The 27,125-nt window shown below is 35.8% G+C and overlaps 1 protein-coding gene across 5 annotated transcripts in view; it reads left to right on the top strand.

The window, feature by feature from the left end:
• Positions 1–27,125, top strand: part of GOLGB1 (golgin B1) — a 74,763-nt gene that overhangs the window by 11,944 nt on the left and 35,694 nt on the right. For 3 of the 5 annotated variants that reach the window (XM_087439675.1, XM_087439673.1, XM_087439674.1), the window contains exons 4-12: positions 236–388; positions 598–750; positions 2,805–2,933; positions 7,215–7,340; positions 9,504–9,626; positions 10,731–10,844; positions 12,259–12,661; positions 13,688–13,803; positions 24,936–25,050. In XM_087439675.1, the coding sequence (XP_087295801.1) occupies positions 236–388; positions 598–750; positions 2,805–2,933; positions 7,215–7,340; positions 9,504–9,626; positions 10,731–10,844; positions 12,259–12,661; positions 13,688–13,803; positions 24,936–25,050 (1,432 nt within the window). The remainder of the gene's footprint in view (positions 1–235; positions 389–597; positions 751–2,804; positions 2,934–7,214; positions 7,341–9,503; positions 9,627–10,730; positions 10,845–12,258; positions 12,662–13,687; positions 13,804–24,935; positions 25,051–27,125) is intronic. The other 2 variants (XM_087439677.1, XM_087439676.1) reach the window with 1 other exon arrangement.

Genomic DNA, 27,125 nt, shown 5'->3' with positions numbered 1-27,125 from the left:
GTAGAATTAGGATAATAAGAACGTAAATGAGATAATGTTTGTAAAGTGCTTAACATTTACAGAATACTTAATATATTGTTATGATAATAATTATTATTGGATCAGAGTTGGAAAGATTTCTCAAGCAAGGATATGAGCTGGGCAAAAGATAAATGACATTAGAATGAAAGAACTCCCATTTGGAAGCTAATACCTTTTCCTTGGTGCATTGGCAACCTTTTTGTCTAAATACTAGGAATTACCCCAACCATCTGACATGGAATTTAATGATAGAACACAAGAGGATGTTCTGGAGCGCCTGGCTTATGCAGAGCAGTTGGTGGTGGAGCTAAAAGAAGTCATTAGACAGAAGGATATTCAGCTGCAGCAACAGGATGAAGTTCTACAGGTAACATTGTTTTGTTCTTTCTTGCCGAGCATTTCATAAAACACAGACATAATATTCACTTATATTTTTCTCTTCACTTAGATTATTAGAGAATCTGTTTCTTATTTCCCTAGTACTGTAAGATGATGCCTACCGAGAATAACTTTTGTTATGTGCTAGATAAGTGATGAGTAAACGTTTATGCATTTACCATCATTGTTCTCTGGCAGGAAGAAAGAAAAGCTGCTGAGAACAAAATAAAAAAGCTAAAACTTCATGCTAAGGCCAAATTAACTTCTTTGAATAAACATATAGAAGAAATGAAGGCACAAGGAGGGACTGCTCTGCCTACAGAACCTCAGTCAGAGGAGCAACTCTCTAAGGTATGGCGACTGGGTATAATACATATTTTCTGAGTGGAAAAAGCCTAATATAGCAGATCTTCACTAATCACAAACCTTTTTGAGGCTAAAGTATTACAGCACTAAAGTAAAGGCTCTTCTTTCTTACTGAGCTTGTAGTCTAGCTGGGCTCTGGGCCACACACAGGGAGAATAAAAGGCCAACAGGAAACATGGAAATGAAATGCCAGTTGTGACACAGACTTCCAGAGAATTTAAAAGGCTAACAGGAAGAAATAAATACTGAAGTGAGGCATTTAGATAGGAGAGGCACATACCTTTGGGGAAGTTTCATCATTGGTTAGAAGATTAAACTAGATGGTCTCTAAGGTTTCTGCCAGCCCAGAAATACTTTAATTCAGTGACATGATACAGAATATTCTATGTCCACATATGGCCACATAGTAGTGGCTTAAAGTTTCATGCATTGTGGGCCAAATCAGCTAGATTTCCTTGGGCTCCCTGTAAGGGGGGCTCTCTAGGTTTATGACTGCTACCAAGAAAACAGTTAAGATAGAGAGAGGAGTCATGAAGGTGGTACCTTTTGAGGAGTAAAGCATTGTCCCAGTATTCATTTTTACTACCTGCCCTCAATGGTTAAACCCCAAATATTCACATTCAGCCAGCCGTTTAGAGAACAAGAAACTTCAGTTTTGTGAAGAGTTTGGTGAGAATATATGGAGGCCAGCATATCACATTTGCACACTACAGTTGACCTAGACTTTACTCTGCATAAGAAATCTTTTTATTTTCTTAATTTCACCCTTTGACCCACTAGTATTCTTTTTCTCAATGTTTTTAGTTCTTGGGAAATGAGGTTTTAATCGATTCTCTAGGCATAACCTTTGGGGTCACTAGTTAGCTTCCTGGGACTTTGGTTAGTCTTTCCTTTCTGGATCTAATGCTCAGAGATGTTACTTTTCCTGCATTGATAGCCTTATGATAAGCCTAACTTCTCAAAGCTTATTTTAGGTGCTTCTCTCATTTTTCTCAAATAATTTCTTCATTTTGATTCTTCTATTCTTAGTTCTGGGCTTTTCCTCTAATAATTCCTTCCTTGCCTGGCTGTGGTCACACAAACCTATCTCTCCCCATGTTGCTTTGTTTCTTCTCACTTTCCCTCTGCTATGTTGTTAGACTTTTAAATTATCCAATTTATCCTCTGGCTTTTTTTTTAAAGCCTCTGAGACCTTAAATCAACATCTTACAGCTTCATTTCCTTCATCTGTTAAATAAAACGGTTGGATTAAATGATTTATAAGTTCCAGCAATCAGTCACGACAGCCCTTTAACCATTGTCTACCCATTACAGAGCTAGGTATTCTGTGTAAAGTATGGTTGAAGAAATAATGGCAATCCTCAGATGCTTGACCGACTATTATGTGGAAGAAAGTGTAAAATTATTTTGTGTTGTACCAGTAAGCAGACTAGGTTTGTTTAGGGGTGGTGAGTTCAATAGGGAGGCAGAATCTGGTTCAGTGTAAGGAAGAGCTTTTGGGGAAAAAAATAGACTATTGAAAGATTCGGATTTCCCTTCACTGGCTCTTTTATGATGTTTTGCCCCTCACTTAACAGCTGCTGTGGTTTCTTGAATCCCATCCTCTGGTTCTTCAAGACAGTGAGACTACGAATTTTCTATTAAGTTTTAGTCCTGCATGGTGCTAACTCCTTTTTCCCTGAGACTGAAAATCATAAAAATGGGCAACTCGGTGCCATGTCTTCCAAGTTGAGTCCCTCCATTATCTTCTCGTTTTTGGTTGCTCTCCAGCATTTTCTGTTAGCGGTTCTTCTCTCTTGTCCAGAGTTTATAGCTGTTATCGGAGGGAGGATGGGTTTAATAGGAGTTACTTGGCCATATTGAAACTGGAAAACTCTTTAAGATTCCTTCCTTGTTGTCAGGTCAGGTGTTATTTCTTGCTCCCATCAGTTTGGTAAAACTGTAATCAAATGGTTGACTAGGGCAAATTAGAGAAAAAGATCAAATGTATATTAATTGTAGTTCTTTTAAATAAATGACTTTATCTCCTGCATTTTCAGCATGACAAGAGTTCTACGGAGGAAGAGATGGAAGTAGAAAAGATAAAACATAAGCTCCAGGAGAAGGAAGAACTAATTAGCAGTTTGCAAGCCCAGCTTACCCAGGCACAGGCAGACCAAACTGCACAGGTAGGGGTGTAAGTCACCTTATAATCATTAAGAAAATCACTAAAGCTCAGGGGATGATTATATGACAAGTATATTTTTGTAGATGCCCAACGGATATTTATCTATGTTATCTATCAGTTTCCTTCCTTCCTTCTTCCCTTTCTTCCTTCCTAAGTCTAGTAGTTTTACTAGACCATGCATTGGTGTTTGTCATTCTTGGTTGATATTTGTAGATACCCAGTATGCTCTTTCAATGTATGGTTTCACGTATTTTTATTTCAGAAGAGTTTCCTTGAATTAGGTAGCTTGTAGTATTTGGTCTGTTTTCTTCGTTAGGGACTTCTATTATCTGTATGTTCTATCTTTGATTATCTTCAATATTTGTCACTTTCTCTCGATTCCTTTTTATCTCTTTCTTCATTTTTTGGAAGTTTCCTCTTTTTTTTATTTCTCTTAAGGCCTTCTTTTTTCTGTTTATTTACTTTTGTGTTCCTTCTTGTTTTGTCTTCTTTTCTAAAATGATATTTTCTTTTATATTAAATTTTTCCTTAGTTCTGTCACCTCATGTCTAAGTTTTTCTAATTCTGTTTTATGTTGTTCTTTCATGTCTTGTATAATTTTATTAATTTTTTTTAGCACCTTTTGAAATAGATTGCAATTTTGATTTGGTTTTTGAGCATGCCTCTGATATGCTTTTATCACCTGTAAGTATATTAGTCTGCTCCTTAGATTTTTTTAGTAGTAGCTGATGGGCTTTAATTCTTTTCTGTTTTTTATTTTTGTGTTAAATTAATTTTCCTGAACTTTTAGAAGGAGGCTTGGTTCAGGAAAACTTTTTTTTACTTAGCATACCTCTCTCTTCTGTTGTGTTTGTGCTGTGTTCAAAGATATGGCAGCTAGATTTCTGAGGTTTCCTGGCTTTCTTCCCCTTGCCCTTACTTTGGTCTCTGCCAACATTGTCCAATAGTAATATAATGTGAGCCACATGTATAATTTAAAATTTTTTTAGAAGCTTCATTGCAAATGGTAAGGAAGAAACAGGTGAAATTAATTTTAACAGTATATTTCATTTAGCCCAATATATTCAAAATATTGTATTTTCAAGATTAATATAAAATTTATTTTCCTCTACCCTACAATCCAATCTTTGGGAAGCAGGCAGAGGGTAGGGAGGGCCAGAGAGATTAGGAGAATCCTGGAGCAGGGGGCTTCCTTGTTTCTAAGGGCATAGCCTGGGGAAACTGTAACCCCTGTATTCAGTAAAGCAGCCAGCTGTGGTTGATTTGAAATGTCTGAAGATGAGGTCTAGGCAAATGAGCCTGTGCTAGCACCTCTGGTTCCCATGGCATGTGCGTATCATCAAGGAGTCCAGAATTTCTGTGGGGCATGCACAAATGCTAAGAGGACTGGAAGATGCATGAGGTCAGGACAAGGAGGCTGCAGAATATGGGGACCGTGTGACTGGAGTCTAGAGTAGGGCCTACCCATTTCAACAGTGGGTGCAAGTTGGAAGCAGGTGAGACGAGCAGGATGCCCTGCCAGTTGGGACAAGCTAGACCAGAGCATGTCAATGCCAAAACATCTCTACCTCAAATCTGCAAGAACTTAGAAATTCCCTGAGGAGGAAGTCATCAGAAGGAGGGAGAAAAAAGATGTAATTTACTGAGATTAAATCCTGAAGCAACAGAGATAATATATGAAAAGGATTGGCTAAAACTGGAAGAGACTTAAGTTACGTTCATTGACAAGTTGAAGATAGTTGTTGTTTTCTGTCGAGTGGGCTCAAAAGCAAGATGAGATTCCTTGTAGAAAAGAATTACTTTTCTTGCATGTTTGAATTATGGCCTGTGTCATCAACCCTACTATATTTTTAATAATTCTTTCAGTCATTCAACAACTGTTTATTGGTCATCTACTATACACTAGTAATTCTTCTCATAACACTTGCTGATGTTTTCAAAACCCTGTTTGAAACAACTCTCTCTGTGACCATATACTCTCTTGGAGACTTGTGTAGGCCTCTTCAAGCCCAGCTTCAGGAAACCCAACGCTGCCTTTCCTTACATCAGAGAATCCTTACCCTTCATAATCCTCTGCCCCCTCCCTCTTTTTTTTTGGTGAGGAAGATTAGCCCTGGGCTAACATCTGTGCCCATCTTCCACTATTTTATGTGGGACACGTGCTACCACATGGCTTGATGAGCAGTGTGTAGGTCCACACCCGGGATTCGAACCTGTGAACCCTGGGCTGCTGAAGCAGAGCACGTGATCTTAACCACTATGCCACCGGGCTGACCCCTATAATCCCTCTTTTAATATTGTTTTCCTGTGGATTTCAATTATGATTTTTCAAGCAACTGACTTAAACAGAAGGCGTGGTAGGCCTATATATGTAAATATGCATGGTATAAGTTTAAAACTTTTATTAAGTCACATCCACATGGATTCCCCTTGCATTAGCTCTGTGGTGACACCACCTCCTTTTCTGTATGTTAAGGCTAAAGCACTGGGTGGAGGTTTTTTGTAATGTAACTGAAAGTTGGAAAAGGAACAGAAAAAAAATTTTGTGTTATTTTACATATTTTTCTGCACTAAGTCTGAAAGTTGGTGTACATTTTACATTATGTCTCAATTTTGATGCTACATGTCATTAGGAAATAATGTGTTTATATGAAATAAAATTTCCAGTTGAGAAAATAGATTCATTTACTCAAGTTGTTCCCAACATACCTAAAAGCTTTCCAGTAACTGAACTGAGTGCTGAAACATCCTTTTCCTTTAATATTTACATCGACATTGAGAAACTGGTTCATTATTTTTAGGAGAATTAATTTTACTTTGAAAAGCATATCAACTACAAAGCAACATCTGTGACAAATGAAAGCATATGTCCATACAAAGAGTTGTATATGAATGTTTATAGCAGCTTTACTTGTAATAACCAAAAACTGGAAACAACTCACATGTCCATCCACAGGTGAATATTTAAACAAACTGTGGTATATCTACATACTGGACTGCTAATTAGAAATAAAATGGAATGAACTATGCATCAGTACTATGCCTTCATTTTACACTTAAAAATGTGTCTATACTTATTTTTGAACTAGAAAAATAATTCAGTTACCGTTAAAATAGTAATAAGCCTTTTATGTCAGTTTAATTACCAGTTATGGTTTACATAGGTATCAACTGTTACTCATGCTGTCTGCATAAGGTATTCAAATAAGCACATTACAATGTTATGTAGGTGTGTAGAAAAAATATCATTCAAACTGAATCAATCCATTGACGCTTACTATAGATAGGTGACAGGTTTGTTATAACACTAGGAACAACATGCACGCTTGTTACTTGCAAGACAATTCAACAATATCTTAGGTGATGCAACAAATAAAGTGAAATGTAGTCATACTAAAACAGTTGTATTTAATGGAAAAATAATTTATACTTCTTCAGTTTTTAAATTTAAATTAATTAAAATTAAATAATGTTAATAACTAAATACCTCATTCGTATTAGTTGTATTTCAAGCCCTCTATAGCCACATGTCGCTAGTTGGTAATGAGTTATATAGTACACATATAGACCTTTTCCTTCCGTTTCAGTTATCCCTAATCTGCTTAATTTTTATTTCATTCCTAGATGTTTCTGCTTAGTGCAGGTCCAGGTCTTGGAAGGCAGCCCTGATAAGTCAGTTTTGAGAGTCCAGAGGAACTAGATTGTTCTAGCCTTTTAGTCCTTCTTACCGTGGACCTTTTGCACATACCCAATATTGGAGAATGGGAAGGTCTTGCTAATTTAAGCTGCTGTTCTAAGTTTGGGCAACTGTGTTTTCCAATAAGTAATTATGGGCTGTTTGGGGATTTTCCTGTTCTCAAGGATGTTGCTTTGTGCTGCCTTCTGCTTTCCTCTCCACAGACTCTAATACCATGCAGGTCTCACACCTTTTGGTGGTTTGTCCCTACCTACTTGTATTTTGGAGTTTGTGGGACTGCCTTCCTAATTTTATTGTAAATATTGTCCATGGGTTTTTGATTTTACTATTTAGTTGTACTATCTCTTTCTATGTGAGCATTCAGAGAAATTGAAAAACTGCTGTGATGGGTTCTATCTTCCTCTGACAAATAAATTTTGATGATTACTTTTTAAAAACCGTAGTACGTGCAATTCCTTTTTGTGTTAAGTGGACATTAGATGGCTATTGGTAGATATTTAGGGCAAATGGGAAGGGGAGGTCAAAGAATTAAGATTGCTAATTCTTTTACTTGAATAAATATTTTTTTTCCTTCTACGTCTTCAGTTTGATAAGAATTCGAAAGAGATGGAAGAATTTTTAATGATGAAGCAACAGCTCCAAGAGAAGGAGGAACTCATTAGCACTTTGCAAGCCCAGCTCAGCCAGACGCAGGCAGAGCAAGCTGCTCAGGTAGGGTAGAAGGTTCCTCATAATCAGAATAAAGAATCGTGAAAGTCTAATGGGTTATTACATGACAAGGCAATTCAGTCACTTTTTAAAACCTTAGTAGATGAAAGTGTAAGAGCTAGAATATTAAATTAGAAATTAGAAGGCTGTGGTAGTAGAAGAAATTAGAAGAAGTGTTTTTACCTTGATGAATTTGCTGTAGCCTAATTGATGACTGTTTCTTAGTTCTCCAGGCCCAGAAACTTGATTTTAATAGCATACAAAGATTCAGTCTCTTAGGAATGGGCTCATGCTAAGTTCACAAGAGACTGACACATAAACCAAAAGAAATACAAACGATTGGGTCCATTCTTTCCCTATAGTAAAATCTTAATGGGAAGTTAAATTATAATCAGAAGATTACTTAGTGAGTGTGTAATAAGAAAGTGGTGTAGTTATGTGATTCAATGTTAAATGGCACCAGTATGTAACATTCTTCTTCATATTTATTTCTGCTACCAGGACCAGACTTTTTGGACTGGCGTCCTCAACTCTCATTGTTTTTATAAATTTCCAGTTTGACCACCTACTCCCATATTTCTCCTTTGGGAATGCTGTTGACTCATAAAACATTTTTTTTCCCTGAAGTGCCCTTGCACAATCACTAACCTTGTCCATCGGGTATTTGGTTTTTACTTTATTGGTAACTTTATTGAGTATTAGTGATGCCTTCTGTCTTTGAATGGCTTACTGCTGTCTATACAGTTAAAATTATGTATCCTGAAATCTTTACTTTTACCTATTAGCTTTTATTGTGTCCTTTTATGTATGAGCACTATTATACAATGTAGGATGGAAAATACAAAATATGATTTTTACCCATGAGAGGCTTAAAGCATGAAAAGCCAAGATATATAAATGTGTTAACAGATCTGTCATGATGCAAGCCATTCAGAATAAGTGCGTAGCAAGTAGCAACTCAAACTCAAAAGTATTTTGAGAGGTGAAAGAGGTCACTGTGAGTGTGACAACCAGGAAGTTACATGGAAAAGTTAGAATTTAGGCAAAACTGTGATGGATAGATAATGTTCTAGACAAGGTGAGGGAAGATATTCCATTTGTGGAGAATGGTGTGAGCAGTCTCAGAGAGGAAAAAGAATATGGTACATTTATGGGAAAGGATGTGTAGATGTGTTTGGCCAATGAAGGACTCCAGTGCCTGTGTATTTAAAACACAGGATTCCAAATTCATAGTGATGTCAGAATTCAGATAAAAAAATTATGAAGATTTTTTTGTCCTACCTAGAAGGATAGCCAAGGTCAATTCAAAGTGTCGCAAACTGAGAAATCAGCAATAGTTAAGGACCGGTGCAAAATGGGCAAGCTAAGAGCTGGTTGGCATGCCCAACTATAGATCTTAAGGAAACGGATAAGCACACACACACACATACACGCAGACACAACACACATACACACAAAACCTAAAAACAAAACAAAACAAAAATATTGGTACTGAGCGGCTCATAATCAGTCAGTATATTTTGATTTCGTTCTGTTAAGAGCTGGTTACAAATGAAGGTGATCTAGAAGCCTGTAAGTAATGACAGCTGAAAATAGCTGTCTGGGGACGTGGTGTGGGTTTGGAAATATACGAAGTTCTTTGTAGAAGCAATTCTTTGAAAATAAGACTAGAAAGAAAGATTTATATTTATAGTTGTAGAGAATCTTGAATAAAAGATCCATTAGTTTGAAGTTTGACTTATAGGACATGAGAATTTCATGGCAAGTTTTTGAGCGTGACTGTGATATTGAAAGAAGTGTCTAGGACTTAACAGAAACCTAACTTCACTTTGTATGTTTAATATTCTAATCTCCTTAGAACTTTAAAAAAATATACCTCTTATGTATTTAAACATTTCTAGTAACCATGCAAATATAATTTTTAATCAAAATTTATATTTAGGCTGATTTCTGAATTTGGTAATAGGCTTTCTCTCACATGTGGAAGTTACTGTCGGGCCTGACTATATCTCTCTTTCAACATTCTCATCCTTGACATTCACGATCTAATTTAAAAACCTATTGTCTATCAATTCTCAGTGTATCTTTGGAGAACAGTCTGTGAGTTTTGTTTGTGCAATATTCGGGGAGTGTAACTTGTATAGTTTCTCTGGTGTGTGTCTTTAGTTGAGTTCCATGCAGCAGGTGGTCCGAGAGAAAGATGCCCGCTTTGAAACACAGGTTCGTCTTCATGAAGATGAGCTTCTTCAGTTAGTAACCCAGGCAGATGTGGAAACAGAGATGCAACAGGTGTGTTGCTAAAACTTAGTAGAATGATTGTCATTTTGGTTAACATTTAATTAAATGATCACAGCCACTTTTCTACTTTTACCCACTGCTCTTCATTTGGTCCTAGTGCGCTCTTTAATTGGCTTCTTTTTGGTGTTTTTGTCTTCTGTTGCATATTAATTATTTTTTCTTATCCTTACCTTTCCTCCTACCCCTTTAACCAGGTTGTCGGTACTCAAAAGCTGAGTTTAATTGGCAAATTTATGTGGTAGTCAGAAATTGGTTTCTCTTCAGTTTGCTCATCATAGATGCATTAAAAACCTGATCCAAAGCTTCAAATCAATGAAGCCAGTTTTAAACTTGCAAAAAATAAAAGATGAAAAGGAGTGATTTTGAAGCCATAAAGTCTTTTATTAAATCAATAATTCTCTTTTAAAAAAATGTGTTGAGTATATTTTGAAAGTTGGCTTCATTGTTTTTGAGTTTATCATCTACTAACTCAAAGGTATTTGTTTCTATTTAGTGTGTAGTGCAGTGTGGTACCCAAAGGCACTCCAGTGGTATTTCCTGGTTGATCCATTTAATTGTTTTTGAGTGAAAACTTCTTCCAAGTTCTAAGCAATCCTTCAGAATACACCACTAAATAAGGTTTCAGAATACAACACTTTTTTTAAGTAGAATGTTAATGTATACATGTATCATTGATTTATTCATTTGACAAATGTTTATTGAGTGCATGTCTTATGCATGACACTAAAAGAGAAATGGTTCTTGCCTGCAGAGAATGTTCTCTTTGATGGAGTGAGATATACATGTACCTGTCTTATTTAGGTACAGGACATTGATATGGGATATGTGTCATTTTCTTTAATTTAAAAAGGCTCCCTAATTCAGGGACTTGCTTGTGTCTCAGTTTAGTTGTTGCCAGTGCTCTGGAGAAGGCATTTTTGGAGATTCTTTGTTGCTGCTGGATGGGGAGCATGGCATGCTGGTGTCTCACTCTTTAATCTGTCATCCTCAACATCCAAAAATCTTAAGTACACAAATCTACATGACATTTTGAAAGGTAAGCAAGTAATAGTGCTCATTTGTTAGCACATTATGTCTAAAACATTTTCTTCTCAGAAATTGAGGGTGCTGCAGAGGAAGCTTGAAGAGCATGAAGAAGCCTTGTTGGGTCGTGCTCAGGTCGTGGACTTGCTGCAACAGGAGCTGACTGCTGCTGAACAGAGAAACCAGGTACTGCCTTATAGTCTTTACTGCCTGGCTTGGGAGTATTCACATCCACTAGTTTGCCAGGCAGTGGATATGAAATTCTATTATAAGCCTTCAGAGAATTGATGCCATTTGTTCATTCTTTCAATAGATTTGCTGTCTTAAGTAGTGGTGATACAATGATGAGCAAAACAGATACAGTCCTTCCCTCATGAGGCTTACATTTCACATCTTTTGTTGTTGCTCTTTTCCTTTGTGACTCTAGGTCTAGGGTCCTAGTTTCTGTAGGATGTCATATTTTCCTCTGGTGAGTTTCTTTTCTGTCAGTTTACCCCTTCTCCGTCTTGAATGGTTCTTGTTCTTTATGTACTTTCCCTTCTTTGTTGACTTTCTGTCAGATTGAAATAATCCCACCATGCAATATTCCCTTGGATCTAAAGGTAATCCGGGACACTGATATTCTAAAATCTTACACTCAAGTATCCCATTCTTGACTGTACCCATCATGTCATTCCCTTTCTCAGACTGTCCTGACCTTCAATCTCATTACCGTCCCCTGATCCTTTCACATTGTTCCTCTAGAATGTTAGTTCTTTCTTGGCCTCTCTCCTTTCCCTGTCTAGAATGGACTGTGTTTGACCATTTGGACTACTCTTTTACCAGCCCTTGGTTTCCCTGTGTCCCTGTCCTATCACACCCAAGTAGCCAAATCCTAATGTGGAATCAGTGTCCACATTCTTTGCTCATTCATCTGGGTGCAGTGTGCTGCTGGAGAAAGTCATATCCTTTCTTCTTAATTTTCAGCTCTCCTTGAGAAGGACTTTCTTTCCTGCATAGAAGCATGTTCCCGTATCTCCCATGCTAACAAAAACCATACCCTGACCCTGAGGCCCATCTCTGGCTTTCATCAGATAGTCAGGTTCAAATCCCAGTTGTGCTACTTAATAGGTACTATATAGGTAGTTACATTTATGTGACTTTTGGCAAGTTTCCCTTTTTCTCTGCTCCTGTTAATACCTTATAAGTGTCTGTCTCATGGCCTCTATCATTTTGTATTATAATTATCTGGTTAAGTGTGACTCTGTCACTGAACTCTTGAGTTCCTTGAGGGCAGAAGCTGGATTCATTCATTCATTCATTCATTCAGTATTTGTTGAGTACCATGTACTCAATATGCTATATACTGTGCTAAGTGCTGGAGAAGTCCCTTCCCTTATTGAACTTATTTTGTAATGGGAGAGACAGAGAATAAAAAATAATGACACAGATGAATATAAACTGTCAAATGTATCAAGAAGCAAAAACAGAGGTTCTTATGCAATTGTAGGTTTGGTCGTGAGTGTCTAGCCCCATGCTTCACCTAGAAGAGGCACTTGACTATGCCTATGAAATGGAAGAAACAATTTATGGCTCACGAGGCTTTGTCTCTTTTTCTTAGATGCTCTCTCAGCAGTTACGGCAGATGGAAGCTGAGCACAATACTTTAAGGAACACTATTGAAACAGAAAGACAGGAGTCCAAGATGCTGATGGAGAAGATGGAACTTGAAGTGGCAGAGAGAAAATTATCCTTCCATAACCTGCAGGAAGAAATGCATCATCTTCTGGAACAGCTTGAGCAAGGAGGCCAAGCCCAGGCTGAACTACAGTCCCGGTACAGTGCTTTGGAGCAGAAGCACAAAGCGGAAATGGAAGAGAAGACCTCTTACATTTTGAGTCTTCAAAAGACTGAACAAGAGCTGCACTCTGCCTGTGATGCCCTAAAGGATGAAAATTCAAAGCTTCTCCAAGATAAGAGTGAACAGGCAATTCATTCAGCCCAGGCCATTCAACAGCTGGAAGGTCAGTATTGGAACGCTTTTGAAGCCCACTTGTCTAGTACCTGAGTGGCTCCTACTTCAAAATTTCAGGGATCTGTTAATGACATCATTTGCTCAAAGCAGTTTAATCAACAGAAGGATTAAGAAAGGTATCTCTTCTGAATTCTTTGTGGCATTTCTCCTTTCTCTGACTGAAATTATAATATGGCTTAATATTATAAATATCATTATAGTGCTAGAAACTATTGCTGATGATGTGTCAAATATTAAAAAGAATGCCATGTGAAACGTGACTATGGTCTGAAGGATTCAGTAACTGAAATGAGTAGGATTTGAGTTAATTTATGGAAAACGCAGGCCAGATTTAGGTGTGTAGGTAGGGAGACTGAATTGCATGGAGCCATCCTTACTTCTACAGATAGATCTGAATGCTTTTCTTATAATTGAAAAAAAGTGAAAATTTCTTTTTAAAGAAAATTTTTATCCTTTAAGAATTAAAGAAAACTTATTTTTTTAAAATGTGTTATTATTAAAGTAATACGTGCCTCTAATTTAGTTTAATTCTGATAGATTAGCATTTATCTAAAGGAAAGATTTTAGAAAGAACGGAGTTGAAGATCTTTATTGAAGAACTGAACATTAACCAGAAAGCCTTCAGGAGCATTACATAGGAACAATGTGTTACATGAACACACTGTCCTCTTAACTGGACCATGTTCATGTTCAAAACTGTGGTATAGAATCTTAAGTGAAGAGTGAAGAAAATAAAAAATGCTAAAGGCGTTTTCAAGGGGGAAAAGAAAAATAACTTTTTAAAAAATGCCTAGGCCTGTGTTATTTTACTTTTGAATGAAGTGGCTTGCTGAGATCCGCTTTGGTCCTTGAGAGCATGTAATCAGTTAAAAAAAAAAATTTTGTCATTGGCATCATAATTTTAATTCAGATAACTGAGTAAACAGCATATAGTGTATCCCTAGAAGATAATAACTCACTAAGTTTCAGACTTGAGGCAGAGATCATTTATATGTACTTATTTTCTTTTCCTTAGATCAACTCCAGCAGAAATCCAAAGAAATTAGCCAATTTCTAAATAAACCAACCTTGCAAAGACATGAAACAGCATCTCAAACTTCTTTTCCAGATGTTTATAATGAGGGCACACAGGTAATTAAATGTGCAATTCTTATGAATATGGTCTATTTGTCTTCGCTATATCTATACTTAGATGTTCTGATGCGAGTTTCTTCCAGAAAGCTGTATGTCTTCTGTCTTTTCTGCTTGATAAAAAGCTTTTTTGGAGGTGATTCCATATGAAAGGAATCATGAAAGACATTAATGTAGTGTCTCAACAACAAATAATGAGAAAAAAGTAGATAACAAGCACCATGGTCTCAGGAGCCTTTCTGATTCTAAGGTCTTAGAAATCTGTATTGGAGATGAATTATTATTTTTGATCCTGAATCAGTTTTCCCAGTTGAGAAGTGAATTTAGTTTTTGGTAGACTGAGATTTGATCAGGCTTAATGTGTGTAATTTGGTCTAACCAAACTTAAAAGTCTATTATAGAAATCATAATGCTCCCATTAGTTAGCAGTAGTTAACAGTAAAAAATTTAATTGCCAGGTGGCTGTTGATTGGCCAGTGTATTCTCTCTTCGTCCTGTAAAAATCTTTGTGGTAAGCTAGATTATAATTAGTAGAAATCTGCTTATTGAGCATAAATATCAGAACAAGGAGAGTTAGTTTGATGATTTTAATTGGCTAGCGTCAAGCTGTGATAATTGGATGCATTCGTCTCCATTATAAGATTATACCCTTCCAAACTGACAGACATATTGGCCAGCAGGGTCCCATGGTTCCTGGGCAGTACTGTGCACTGATAAAAATTTTTGCTTCCTGGTTTCCAGTATCTAGGCTTTCCAATCTCTTCTGTTCTACCGTGTTCAACTTTTTCCTCCAATGTTTTGCTAAGACATTTTTCAGCAGTTCCAAAAAATTAAAAGAATTTTATAGTGAACACCTGTATACCCACCATCTAGATTCTGTCAACATTTTACTATTTATGCTTTATCAAATATCTATCCATTTATCCATCCACCAATTTATCTTAATTTTTTATACATTTCACAGTAAGTTGTAGACTTCAATACATTTTTTTCTATATTTCAGCATTTTTTCTTTTGAAGTAAGATTTACAAAACATGAAATATACAAATAGTAAATGTACCAGTCATTGAGTTTTGTCAAATGCATATACCTGTGTTACCCAAATCCCTAGCAAGATATATCACCATCATCCCACAAAGTATCCTCATACCCTTTTGTAGTCAACCCCAGCCTTCCCCTCCAGAGATGAGCAGTGTTATATTTTTTCACCATAGATTAATTTTGCCTCTTTTACAACACCATGTAAATATAATCGTACAATGTGTGCTCTTTTATGTAAAGCTTCTTTGACTCAGCATGTTTTGAGATTCATCCATATTGGTGCATATATCATAATTCTTTTGTATTGCTGAGAAGTATTCCATTTTATGAGTACACTGCATTTTCCTTTTGCATGATTGTGCTATAATTTCCTTTTGATGGATACCTGGGCTTTTTCATGCTTTGTCTGTTATGAGTTAAGCTGCTATGAATATTCTCATACAAGTATTTGTGTGGACATATATTTTCATTTATCTTCAGTAAATACTAGTTGAGGAATTTCTGGGCCATAGAGTAAGTATATATTTAGCTTTTTAAGGAACTGACAGATTTTTTTCCAAAGTGGTTGTATTATGTTGAGAATATAATATATGAGAGTTCTAGTTGCTCTACATCTTTCCAAGATTTGATATTGTCAGTTTTTAAAATTTTAGCCATTCTAATGGGTGTGTAGTGGTATCTCATTATGGTTTCAATTTGCATTTCCCTGATGACAAATGATGTTGAACATTTTTTCTTGAGATTCTTGGCCATTTATATATCTTCTTTTCGTGAAGTATCTTTTTAAGTCATTTTCCTATTTTAAAAATTGAGTTGTCTGTCTTTTTATTATCAATTTATAGAAATTCTTTATATATCTTGAATGCCAATTTATTATCAGATATGTTTGGTGAATATTTTCACCTATGCTGTGGCTTGCCTCCTATTCATTTTCCTCATGATGTCTTTTAATTAGCAGGCATTTTTAATTTTGGTAAAGCCTATTATTTATCAATTTTTATGGTTATAATTTCCTGTGTCCTGTCTATGAAACGTTTGCTTAACTTCAAGTCATGAAGATACACTCTTATGTTTTCTTCCACAAGCTTTATGGTTTTAGCTGTCACAGTTAACCCTCTGAACCTCAATAAATGTTTGTGTGTGGGGTAAGATAAGGGTCAAGGTTTATTTTTTTTCCCATGTGCATATCCAGTTGTTTCAGCACCATTTTTTGAAAAGACTTTGCTTTCCTCATTGTATTGCCTTGGTACCTTTGTTGAAAATCAAGTGATTAATAGATCCATTTCTAAGCTTTCTATTCTGTTATGTTGATCTCTTTGTCACTCTTTATGCCAGTATCACACTGTATTCATTACTGTAGTTTGTAGTTAGTCTCGAAGTCGGGTACTATAAGTCCTCTGACTTTGTTCTTCTTTTCACAACTGCTTTGATTATTCCAGGTCCTTTGCATTTCTACAGAAATTATACAATCAGATTTTTCAAATTCTCTTAAAAAAAAAGTTGGATGGGATTTCGAATTGGCATTGTGTTGAATCTATAGACGAATCTAGAGAGAATTGGTGTCTTAACGCTACTAAACTTTTCAATCCATGAGTATAGTATATATCTCCACTTATGTAAATCTTTTTTTTTTTTTTTTGTGAGGAAGATCAGCTCTGAACTAACATCTGTTGCTGATCCTCCTCTTGTTGCTGAGGAAGATTGGCCCTGGGCTAACATCCATGCCCATCTTCCTCTACTTTATATGGGACGCCGCCACAGCATGGCTTGACCAGTGGTGCGCCAGTGCACGCCCAGGATCCGAACCTGTGAACCCCAGGCCACCGAAGCAGAGCGTGCACACTTAACTGCTTGCGCCACCAGGCCAGCCCCTATTGAGATCTTCTTTAAATTCTTTCAGCAATGTTTTACAGTTTTCATTGGAGTAGTTGTGCACATTTTAAAATTTATTCAAAGTACTTCATATTTTTTGGTGCTATTGTGGATGGACTTATTCTAATTTCATTTTCCAACTGTTTGCTGCTAAGATGTAAGTATACATTGAATTTTTCTCATTAACCTTATATCATGTGAACTTGATAAATATTTATTTTGTTAGTTCTAGTCTCTTTTTGTAGCTTTCTTAGGATTTTCTACATAAACAATCACTTTATCTGCAAATAAAGACAAGTTTTAATTACTCTTTTCTAATCCTTATGCCTTTCTTTCTTTTCCTTGCAAGGGACCTTCATTACGCTATTTAACAGAAGTGGTAGGATTGGGCCTTCTTGTATTGTTCCTGATCTTAGGGGAAAGTGTTCCATATTTTACCTTTAGCCGTTGCTAGCTTTAAGTTTTCCATGAATGTCCTTTAACAGACTGAGGTCATTCCCCTCTATTCCTAGTTTGCTGAGAATTGGTATTGAATCTTGTCAAATGCTTTTTCTGCATTTATTGAAATGATCATATGAGTGTTCTTCTTTATTCTGTTAATATGGTGCAGTACTTTAATTTTTGAATATTAAACCAACTTTGCATTGTTGGGATAAACGGTCATAAAGTATTATCCTTTTTATATATTACTGAATTTGATTTGCTACTATTTTGTGAAGGAATTTTGTATCCATATTCATGAAGGATATATTGGTCTATAATTTTCTCTTTGTTTTGTAGTATCTTGGTCAGATTTGGTATTAGAGTTATGCTGGCCTCATAAAATGAGTGTTTCCTTTTATTTTCTGAGAGTTTGTGTAAGATGGGTATTGTTTCTTTCTTAAGTGTTTAAAAGAATTTACCAGTGGAAACATCTGGGTCTGGAGTTTATAATGAATTGAATTTCTTTTACAGATATAAGGCTGATAAGATTTTCTTTTTCATCTTGTGTCCGTTTGGATTTTTAAATTTTTTTGGAAGTTTTGGCCTTTTCACTGAAGATGTCAAATTTCTGTCATATGTTGGTTATAATATTCCCTTTTTATCCTTTTAATACTTATAAGCTCTGTAGTGGTACCCACTCCTACTCCAATCCCTATTATTGTTTTTTTTTTTTAATTGACACATAACGTTGTGTGTTTAAGGTGTACAACTTGTTTATTTGATACATTTATATATTGCAGTATGATTACCACTATAGCTTTAGCTAACACCTCCATCATGTCAATTATTGTTTCTTTTTTGTGGTAAGAACATTTAAGATCTAGTCTCTAAGCAACTTTGAAGTATATATACAGTATTGTTAACTGTAATCAAAATGCTGGTTAGATTCGATCTCCAGAATTTGTTTTTCTTCTAACTGCAGGTTTGTGCCCTTTGACCAATATCTCCTCAATATGTGCTTCATTTTCTTGATCAGCCTTAGCTAGAAATTATTCACCTTTTTTTTTTTTGTCTTTTCAAAGAGCTAACTTTTGGCTTGTTAATTTTCTCTATTGCTGGTCTGTTTTCACTTTCATTGATTTTTGCTCTTTGCTATTTCTTTCTACTTATTTGGTTTTACTTTGCTCTTCTTTTTCTAGCTTCTTAAAGTGAAACTTTGTATCAAAGATTTGGGATCTTCTTTTCTCATATAAACATTTAAAGTTACACAATTCTCAAGCACACAGTTTGATATGTTGTGTTTTTATCATTTAGTTTTTGAAGAGTTTTCTAATTTTCCTTGTGATTTTTGATCATGGATTATTTAGAAGTGTGTTAATATGTAGATATTTAGTTATATTTCTAGGTATCTTACTGTTGATTTCTAATTTAATTTCATTGTGATCAGATAACATGCTCTATATGATTTCAATCCTTTGAAATTTATAGAGTCTTGTTTTATGACATGGCATATGATCTGTCTTGGTGAACATAGCTTGTGCACTTGTAAAGAATGTATATTCTGTAATTATTGGATGTAATGTTCTACAAATATCACTTAGATCATGTTATTCAGATTATCTTTGTTTTGACCAATCTTTGTCCAGTTGTTGAAACTAGACTGATTTTTGTCTAGCTTTGTTTAGTTTTTGTCCAATAGCTAAGAGAGTTTAAAGTATCTAACTATGACTGTGGAATTGGGTATTTCTCCTTTTAACTGATGCTTTTTGCTTTTTTGTATTTTGAATCTATTATTAAGTACATACACATTTATGATTTTATGTCTTCTGATGAAATGTTCCTTTTTGCATTTATGAAATGTTACTCTATCTCTAGTAATATTTCTTCACCTAAAGTTCTGTTGTATCTGATATTAATAAAAGAACCCCAGTCTTCTTATGTTTACTGTTTGCATGACATATTCTTTTCTGTCCTTTACTTTCAACTTACCGCTTTCTTGAAAGTGAATGTCTTGAAGGCAGCATATGGTTAGGTTATGCTTGACTTATTTTCCTTTTAAACAGCTGTATTAGAGGTATAATTGACATACAATAATCTGCACACTTTAAAGTGTACGATTTGATAAGTTTTGACATATGTGTGAAACCAACACCACTATTAAGAAAATAAACATATCCTCCAAAATTTCTCATGCCCCCTTTTAATTTTTCCTTCACATCTCCCCCAACCCAGACAACCACTGATCTTTTTTCTGTCGTTATAGATTAGTTTGTATTTTTAAGAATTTTGTATAAATTATGTGTACTCTTTTTTTTTCTGGCTTCTTTCACTCAGGATACTTATTTTGAAATTCATTCTGTTGTTGTGTGTAGCAATAATTCATTCCTTTGTATTGTGGAGGATATTGTACATACCACATTTGCTTATCCGTTTACTTGTTGATGGACCGATTTTGGTTGTTGACAGTTTTTGGCTATTACAAATGATGCTATGAATATTCTTTTACAAATCTTTGGTTGCACCTATGTTTTCTTTACTCTCAGTAAATACCTAGAAGTAGAATACCTGAATCATATGGGAGATATTCGGGAGGTTTTAAGACACTGCCAGACTGTTTTCTAAAGTGGTGTTACCATTTTACATTCCCACCAGCAGTGTATGAGAGTTCCAGGAATAAACCTCACTTGGTAACGATATATTATCCTTCTATTTTGTTGGATTCAGTTTGCCAAAATTTTGTTTTAAAGTTTTGCATCTGTGTTCATGAAGAATGTTTGTCTGTCTGTAATTTTCTGTTTTTCTATATGAGTAATGCTGGCCTTTTAGAATGAATTGGGAAGTATTCCTTCCTCTTTAGTTTTTGGAAAGATTTTGTGTAGACTTGATATTATTTGTTCCTTACATGTTTTGTGAAAATTCACCAGTGAAGCCATCTAGTCCTGGAGTTTTCTTTGTAGGAGCATTTTTCTGTACAAATTCTATTTGTTTAGTAGCTGCATGTCTATTCAGATTATCTATTTTTTCTTGAGTGAGCTTTCATGTTTTATATCTTTTAGGGAATTTGTTCATTTCATCTGAAGTGTCAAATTTATAGGCATAAAGTTATTCATAACAATCCCTAATTATCCTCGTAGTATGTATAGAATCTGTAGTCATGTCACCTCTCCCATTCCTGATATTGGTAATTTGTTTTTTCTTTCTTACACAGGTTAGACTGCCCGGAGGTTTACCAACTTTACTTAAAGATCTCAAAAAAACCGGCTTAGGTTTCATTGATTCTGTGTTTTCTATTTTATTGATTTCTACTTTGATCTTTATTATTCCTTTCTTCTGTTTACTTTGGATTTGATTTTCTCTTTTTCTTAGCTTCTTAAAGTAGAAGCTGAGGCCATTAGTTTGAGACCTTTCTTATTTCTAATATAAGCATTTTGCACTACAAATTTCCCCCTAAAATCTGCTTTAGCAGCATCCCACAAATTCTCTTGTGTTTTCATTTTCACTCAGTTCGAAGTACTAATTTCCCTTTTGATTTCTTCTTTGCCCCCTGGGTTATTTAGTTTCCAAAATATTTGGGGATGATATATCTAGAGGTCTTTCTGTTACTGATTTTTAATTTAATTCCATTGTGGTTAGAGCACATACTTCATAAACTTTAATCTTTTAGAATTGATTGAGACTTGTTTTATGGTCTAGAATATTGTCTATTTTGGTAAATATTCCAAGTGTACTTGAAAATAATGTGTAGTTTGCTGTTGTTGGCTGGAGTGTTCTATAAATGTCAATCATGTAAGGTTCGTTGATAGTGTTATTAAAGCATACTGTATCCTTGTTGCTTTTCTGCCTACTTGTTCTCTCAAATTATTGAGAGGAGTATTGAAATCTCAGGTGATAGTTGTGGATTTATTTATAGTTCTATAAGTTTTTGCATCATGTATTTTCAAGCTGTGTTATTGGAGCCTTAAACATTTAGGATTCTTATGTCTTCTTGATTAAGTGACCCATTTATCACTATGAAATGACCTTCTTTATCCCTGCTGACATTCTCTTCTCTGAAATGTATTTTTATCTGATATTAATATAGCTACTCCACTTTCCTTTTGACTGGTGTTGGCATGGTGTTTCTTTTTTCTTTCTTTTACTTTTAACTTATTTGTATCTTTATACTTAAAGTGCATCACTTATATGCAGCATAGAGTTTGATCCTACTTCTTATCCAGTCTGTCAATCTCTCCCTTTTAGTTGGAGCATTTAGACCATTTACATTAATGTTGTGATTGATATAGTTTTAAGTTTCTCACTTTGCTATTTGTTTTCTATTTTCCCAACTGTTGTCTTACTCTTTTCTACTTTTCCTTCCTTTAAAAAATTGGCCTGGGGCTGGCCCCGTGGCCTAATGGTTAAGTGCACGTGCTCCGCTGCTGGTGGCCCAAGTTTGGATCCTAGGCGCGCACTGACGCACCGCTTGTCAGGCCATGCTGTGGCGGCATCCCACATAAAATGGAGGGAGATCAGCACAGATGTTAGCTCAGGGCCAGTCTTCCTCAAAAAAAGAGGAGGGTTGGCATAGATGTTAGCTCAGGGCTGATCTTCGTCACACACACACACAAAAAAAATTGGCCAAGTGTTTTTTATGATTCTGTTTTTCCTCCTTTTCATCTTATTAGCTATAATTCTTTGTTTTGTATAGTGGTTGCATTAGGGATTATAGCCTAAATTTTTATCATAGTTTACCTTCACATAATATTATGCTGCTTCATGTATGGAATGAGAACCTTACAGTCACATACTTGCATTTCTTCACTCTTGGGATTTATATTATTGTTGTTTTACTTATACATTTGTTATAAACAAAAAATATAACACGTTATTTAAAAATTTTATTTTTGTTTAATCAATTATCTTTTAAAGCGACTCAAATAATAAGAAAATAAATCTTAACTACTATTGCAGTTACCATTTCTGGTACTTTTCATTCTTTGGGGTAGATCAAGAGTTGACAGTCTTTTTCTGTAAAGGGTCAAATAGTAAATATTTTCAGCTTTTGGACCATACAGTCTTTGTTGTAACTACTCAACTCTGCCGTTGTAGAGGAGGAGCAGACATAGAACAAAGGTAAACAAATGGGCTGTGGCTGTGTTCCATTACAACTTTATTACGAAAACAGGTGGAAGGCCTCCAGAGTTTGCTGAACTCTGGTGAAGTTTCATATTTTCAACTGGTATCATTTTCCTTCTGCCCGAAGGACTTCCTTTAGTGTGTGTGTGTGTGTGTGTGTACGTGCAAGTCTGCTGTTGATGGGTTCTTAAAGCTCTTATATGTCTGAAGACATCTTTATCTCTCCATTGTTGTTGAAAGATATTTTTAAAAGCTGACTATAGAATTCTACATTGATAGTTGTTGTTTTTTTCTTCCAGTACTTTAAGGCTATTACCCTACTGTCTTGTTTTTTGCATTTTTTTTTTTGACAAGAAATCTACTGTCATTTTTGTCTTACCCCCACCCGCCCCTCCTCAAGTGCTTTTAGATTTTATCACTGGTTTGAAGCACTTGGATTGTGATGTATATTGGCATAGTTTTCTTCATGTTTCTTGTGCTTGGAGTTCATTGAGCCTTTTGAATCTCTATGTTTATAGTTTTCATCAATTTGGAAAACTTTCTGTCATTAATTAGTCAAATATTTTTTTCTGACCCTCTCCCCTCCTTTGGGGACTCCAATTACACAAATATTAGATTACTTGAAGTTTTTCCAGAACTCATTGATGCTCTTTTAATTTTTTTGCATTCTTTTTTTCTCTCTTTCATCTGTTAGTTTCTATTTCTTTATCTTCAAGTTAGCTAATCTTCTGCAGTGTTCAATTTGTTGTTAATTCCATCTAGTGTATTTTTATATTTCAAACACTGTATTTTCTTCTCTAGAAATTTGATTTGGGCTTTAAAAAATATCTTGCATGTTTTTATTTGAATTTTTGCCTATATAGAATGCAGTTATACTGCTTTAATGTCCTTATCTTTTAATTCTAACATCAGTGTCAGGACTGGGTCATTTTCAACTGATTATTCTCTTCATTATGGCTTATATTTTCCTTCTTTTTTGCATGCCTAATAACCTTTGATTGGTTGCCAGACATTGTGGTTGCTGGATATTTTTGTATTCGCATAAATATTTTGAAGTTTTTAATGGGATGCAATTAAGTTACTTGAAAACAGTTTGAACCTTTTGGATCCTGCCTCTTTGATTTGTTAGGCAGGTCTCAATACTTGCTCAGTCATTCCTTGCTACCGAGGCAAGACCTTGCTGAGTGCCCTGCTCAATGCCCTGCAAGGTGTAAGTTTTTTCATGTTTGGCTATGGGAAGAGGCACTCTTCCCGGCCCTGTGTGAGCACCAAGTGTCATTCTCTAATCTCTTCAGGGAGTTTTGGGTAGTTCAGATAGCCTTGGATAGTTTCCTCACATTCGTGTGCTACTCTGTACTGTGCTTAATACTTGTTGGGGACCCTCTGCAGATCTCCAGGGTTTTCTCTCTGCGTAGATCTCTCTTATCTGGTACTCTGTTCTGTGAACTCCAGCCACTTGATCTCCCTCCTCAACTCAGGGAGTCCACCCGGCTCTGCCTAGGTTCCTTCTTCTTGGGCCACAGCCCAGAAACTCTCTTAAGGCACTAAACTTGGTTAGTTGTTGGCTCACCTTATTTCTGTCCCACCTCTCAGGCATCACGGTAGAGTATTGATTACTTTTTATCGGCCAATAATTTGGACTCAGACCACAAACTCTGGCCTATGGTAGGCACCCACTCAGTTCATTTATTTTTGTCTTCACTGGACTGCTTCAAGTCAGCCCTGTAAATGCATAGTTCATCGTTCAGCTAGAGATTTGGGCCAAGTTTATACATAGAATTTAGGGCTCCCCCTTGCTGAAATTTTTTTCTCCTCTCTATGATTTCCCCCCTCTCATTCTGGCAGCTGTGTTTGTCCCAAAGTCTGTCTTCTCATTCTTTAAGCCAGAAAGACTTGTGGCTTTTCTGTTGGTGTTTTACTTGCCCTGTGTAATGCAAACTGGGAACTTCCCTCAAGATAAAAGCCATAAAATGCTTATACTCATCCCTTGCCATTTCTTTAAACATCAAATGAAGGTTTGGGGTGAGTGAAATGTAAAGACCCTCAAGGCTCAAAAATTCTGTATAATTTTATGAAAAATTATATAGAATAATCCCCTTGGAGAAGAAAAACATGTAAAAAGACATAAAACTAAAGATGTGGCAAAATTAAATATTTGCGTGTCATTAGGAAAACCAAACATTAGGGATGCATAGGTTAAGCGCAATAGAATTTTTATTATACTTGGAAAAAACAAAAACAATTATGACTCTTCTTCTTTTTTAAGGGATACATATTACTTTTGCCTCTGTTCTTCTTTGAGAGCCTCTCTTCATGTTCAGTCTCCTTCAAGAGAGTGACCTTATTACCAGGTGTCATTAATCTAATTTTGTAATATTATTTGTTTGTAGACCTGAAAATGTTCTTTCTTATGCAATAGACTTGGGATTTCTGTCTTTGTAATCTAGGCTTCAGTCTTAAATTCAAAAGCCAGTGAACTAGAAGTTTGTGTGAAAGATTTTCTATCTTCAGATAAAAAGCATTACTTTAAAGATTACCAAGGCAGATAAGTAGATGCTATTTTTAAAGTATTTTCATGGCTGGAGAACTTTTAGAAGACCAAAGTGCTAGAGGCTATCTGGGCATTAGTATGAGAGTTTTTCACTGGAGAATCATTAATTTGTTTCTTTCTATAATTTAGGCAGTCACTGAGGAGAATATTGCCTTTTTGCAGAAGAGAGTGGTAGAACTAGAGAACGAAAAGGGAGCCTTGCTCCTTAGTTCTGTGGAGCTGGAGCAGCTGAAAGCTGAGAATGGTACGTATAAATGAAAACCATAATTCTCTGTCTTCTTAACCCACAAGTGCCTCTACTTTTATCACTGTACGTATATAACATGTAGATTCTCTGATTCTATGATAATAAAGGTCTTAGCAGAGCTGGTAGTTATCGAAGATAGGATTAATACACATTAAACAATTTAAGCACAATACCTATGTTTACATAAATATAACATTTTGAAGTATAGGCTATAAATGCTGCAGGATTTCTGTATTATATTCTTTTTGGAGTGGTCAAGGAATCTTCTAGGAAGTATGGCTTGAATAGGACCTTAGTAAGATAATGAATTTTTAAATAGGCAAAATGAAGAAAGAAAGGACATTCCCGGTAATAAATTTGTGGGATGAGGTAACAGAGATCAGTACATAAAGGTTCAAAGGTAGAAAACCATGTTGGTTATTGCTCATGCTATGTACTGCTTAGAACCTCCATCCCTTTCCTTTAACCTGGCTACTTCTTACTTATCTTTCAAGCCTCAATGAGGACATTATCTTTTTAGGAAGTTGACCCTGATCCCCTAAGGTTGAGTTAAATGCATTTTTGTGTTTCTATAACATCCTAGCATTCTTTTAACATTGTATTAAAATCATCTGTTTATATATTTATATTTTATATTATACGCTCTTTATTTATTTATTTATTTTTTATTTTTTTTTATTTATTTTACTTTTTCCCCCCAAAGCCCCAGTGGATAGTTGTATGTCGTAGCTGCACATCCTTCTAGTCGCTGTATGTGGGACTCGGCCTCAGGATGAACAGAGAAGTGGTGCCTCGATGCGCACCCGGGATCCGAACCCGGGCCACCAGCATCGCAGCGCGCGCACTTAACCACCAAGCCACAGGGCCGGCCCCTATACGCTCTTTAAAGATAAAGTATAAGCTCTTCAAGGGCAGGGGCCATTTTTTTTTTCATCTTTGCTTTAACCCTTATCAAGAACTAGTATAGTACCTGGCAAATAGTGGCTGCTAAATAAAGTTTTGCTGGATTGAACTAAACTCAGCATTTTATTGTATTGGGTTGTGTGTGAACAGTTAGTAAAAATGAAGACATACTCCCTTGCATTTATCACCTGCTTCACAAGGACTTTATGGTTTTAGTAGCACGTAATTAACAATGCTTTACTGATCTATTTTATCCTGGATTAACTAACTACTGTGCTTGATCTTCTAAGAGTGAGAATGAACACCAAGTAAAGTTTGTACCATTTCTTAAACTCTAAAGCCAATATTTCCACCTTAACCCTTTTATGGTTCCACTTGGCTTTAAACTGGGGATTATATACCTTGATTAGACTATTTCCACCATTGCTAATACATAAAGAATTCCACAAATTTAGCTCATTATTCAACCCACTCAGAGCACTTCTTTGAGACCATATCCATGATGCTTATTTTGCAGTTGTGCAAACAATACTTGTCACTGTCTTGTAGCTCATTATGGTTTAGAGGTGTTATGTGAGTTTCTCTTTGGCCTTTCCTGCAGGGATCACTGGACTTTAAAGTTTTCAGTGTTAGTTTTCATGTCTGGTCTCATAGGTTACTTTTGCTTTATGGGTCATGTTCTACTCAGCTTACCTTTTGCACTTTCATTTCTACCACTATACTTCTTCTTCAAATAATCTTGTGAAGTGTCTGAACACATTATATACTGGCTTGAATTCATTTATTTCATGAATTTTCATTCATTCATTCAGCAAATTTCTATGGTGCCTTTGGTATGTGCCAGACACTAATCTAGTTGCTGACGATGCTGCTCTAAATATATTAGAGGGGAAGACAGGCCATAAACATGTATATAAATAAGAAAATGTCAGAGAGTGATAAGTATTAGGATAAAAATAAAACAGGTTACTGCAAGTGTGCCTAGGGGAAAAGGAAAGCAGCATTAGAGTGGTCAAGGTGGGCCTCTCTGAGAACTTGAAACCTGACTGATGAAAAGGGGACAGCCATGCAAGGAGGCAGAGCAGACTGCATTCCAGGCAGGGAAAAGAGCAGTGTAAATACCCTGAGGTATGAATAAACTCAATATGATTGTAGACAGAGAGAAGCCC

Source organism: Ceratotherium simum, chromosome 15 (genome assembly GCF_057802395.1).
Source record: "Ceratotherium simum simum isolate JZ-2026a chromosome 15, ASM5780239v1, whole genome shotgun sequence".
Classification (NCBI taxonomy): domain Eukaryota; kingdom Metazoa; phylum Chordata; class Mammalia; order Perissodactyla; family Rhinocerotidae; genus Ceratotherium; species Ceratotherium simum.
This window is presented reverse-complemented; position numbering and strand designations above follow the sequence as displayed.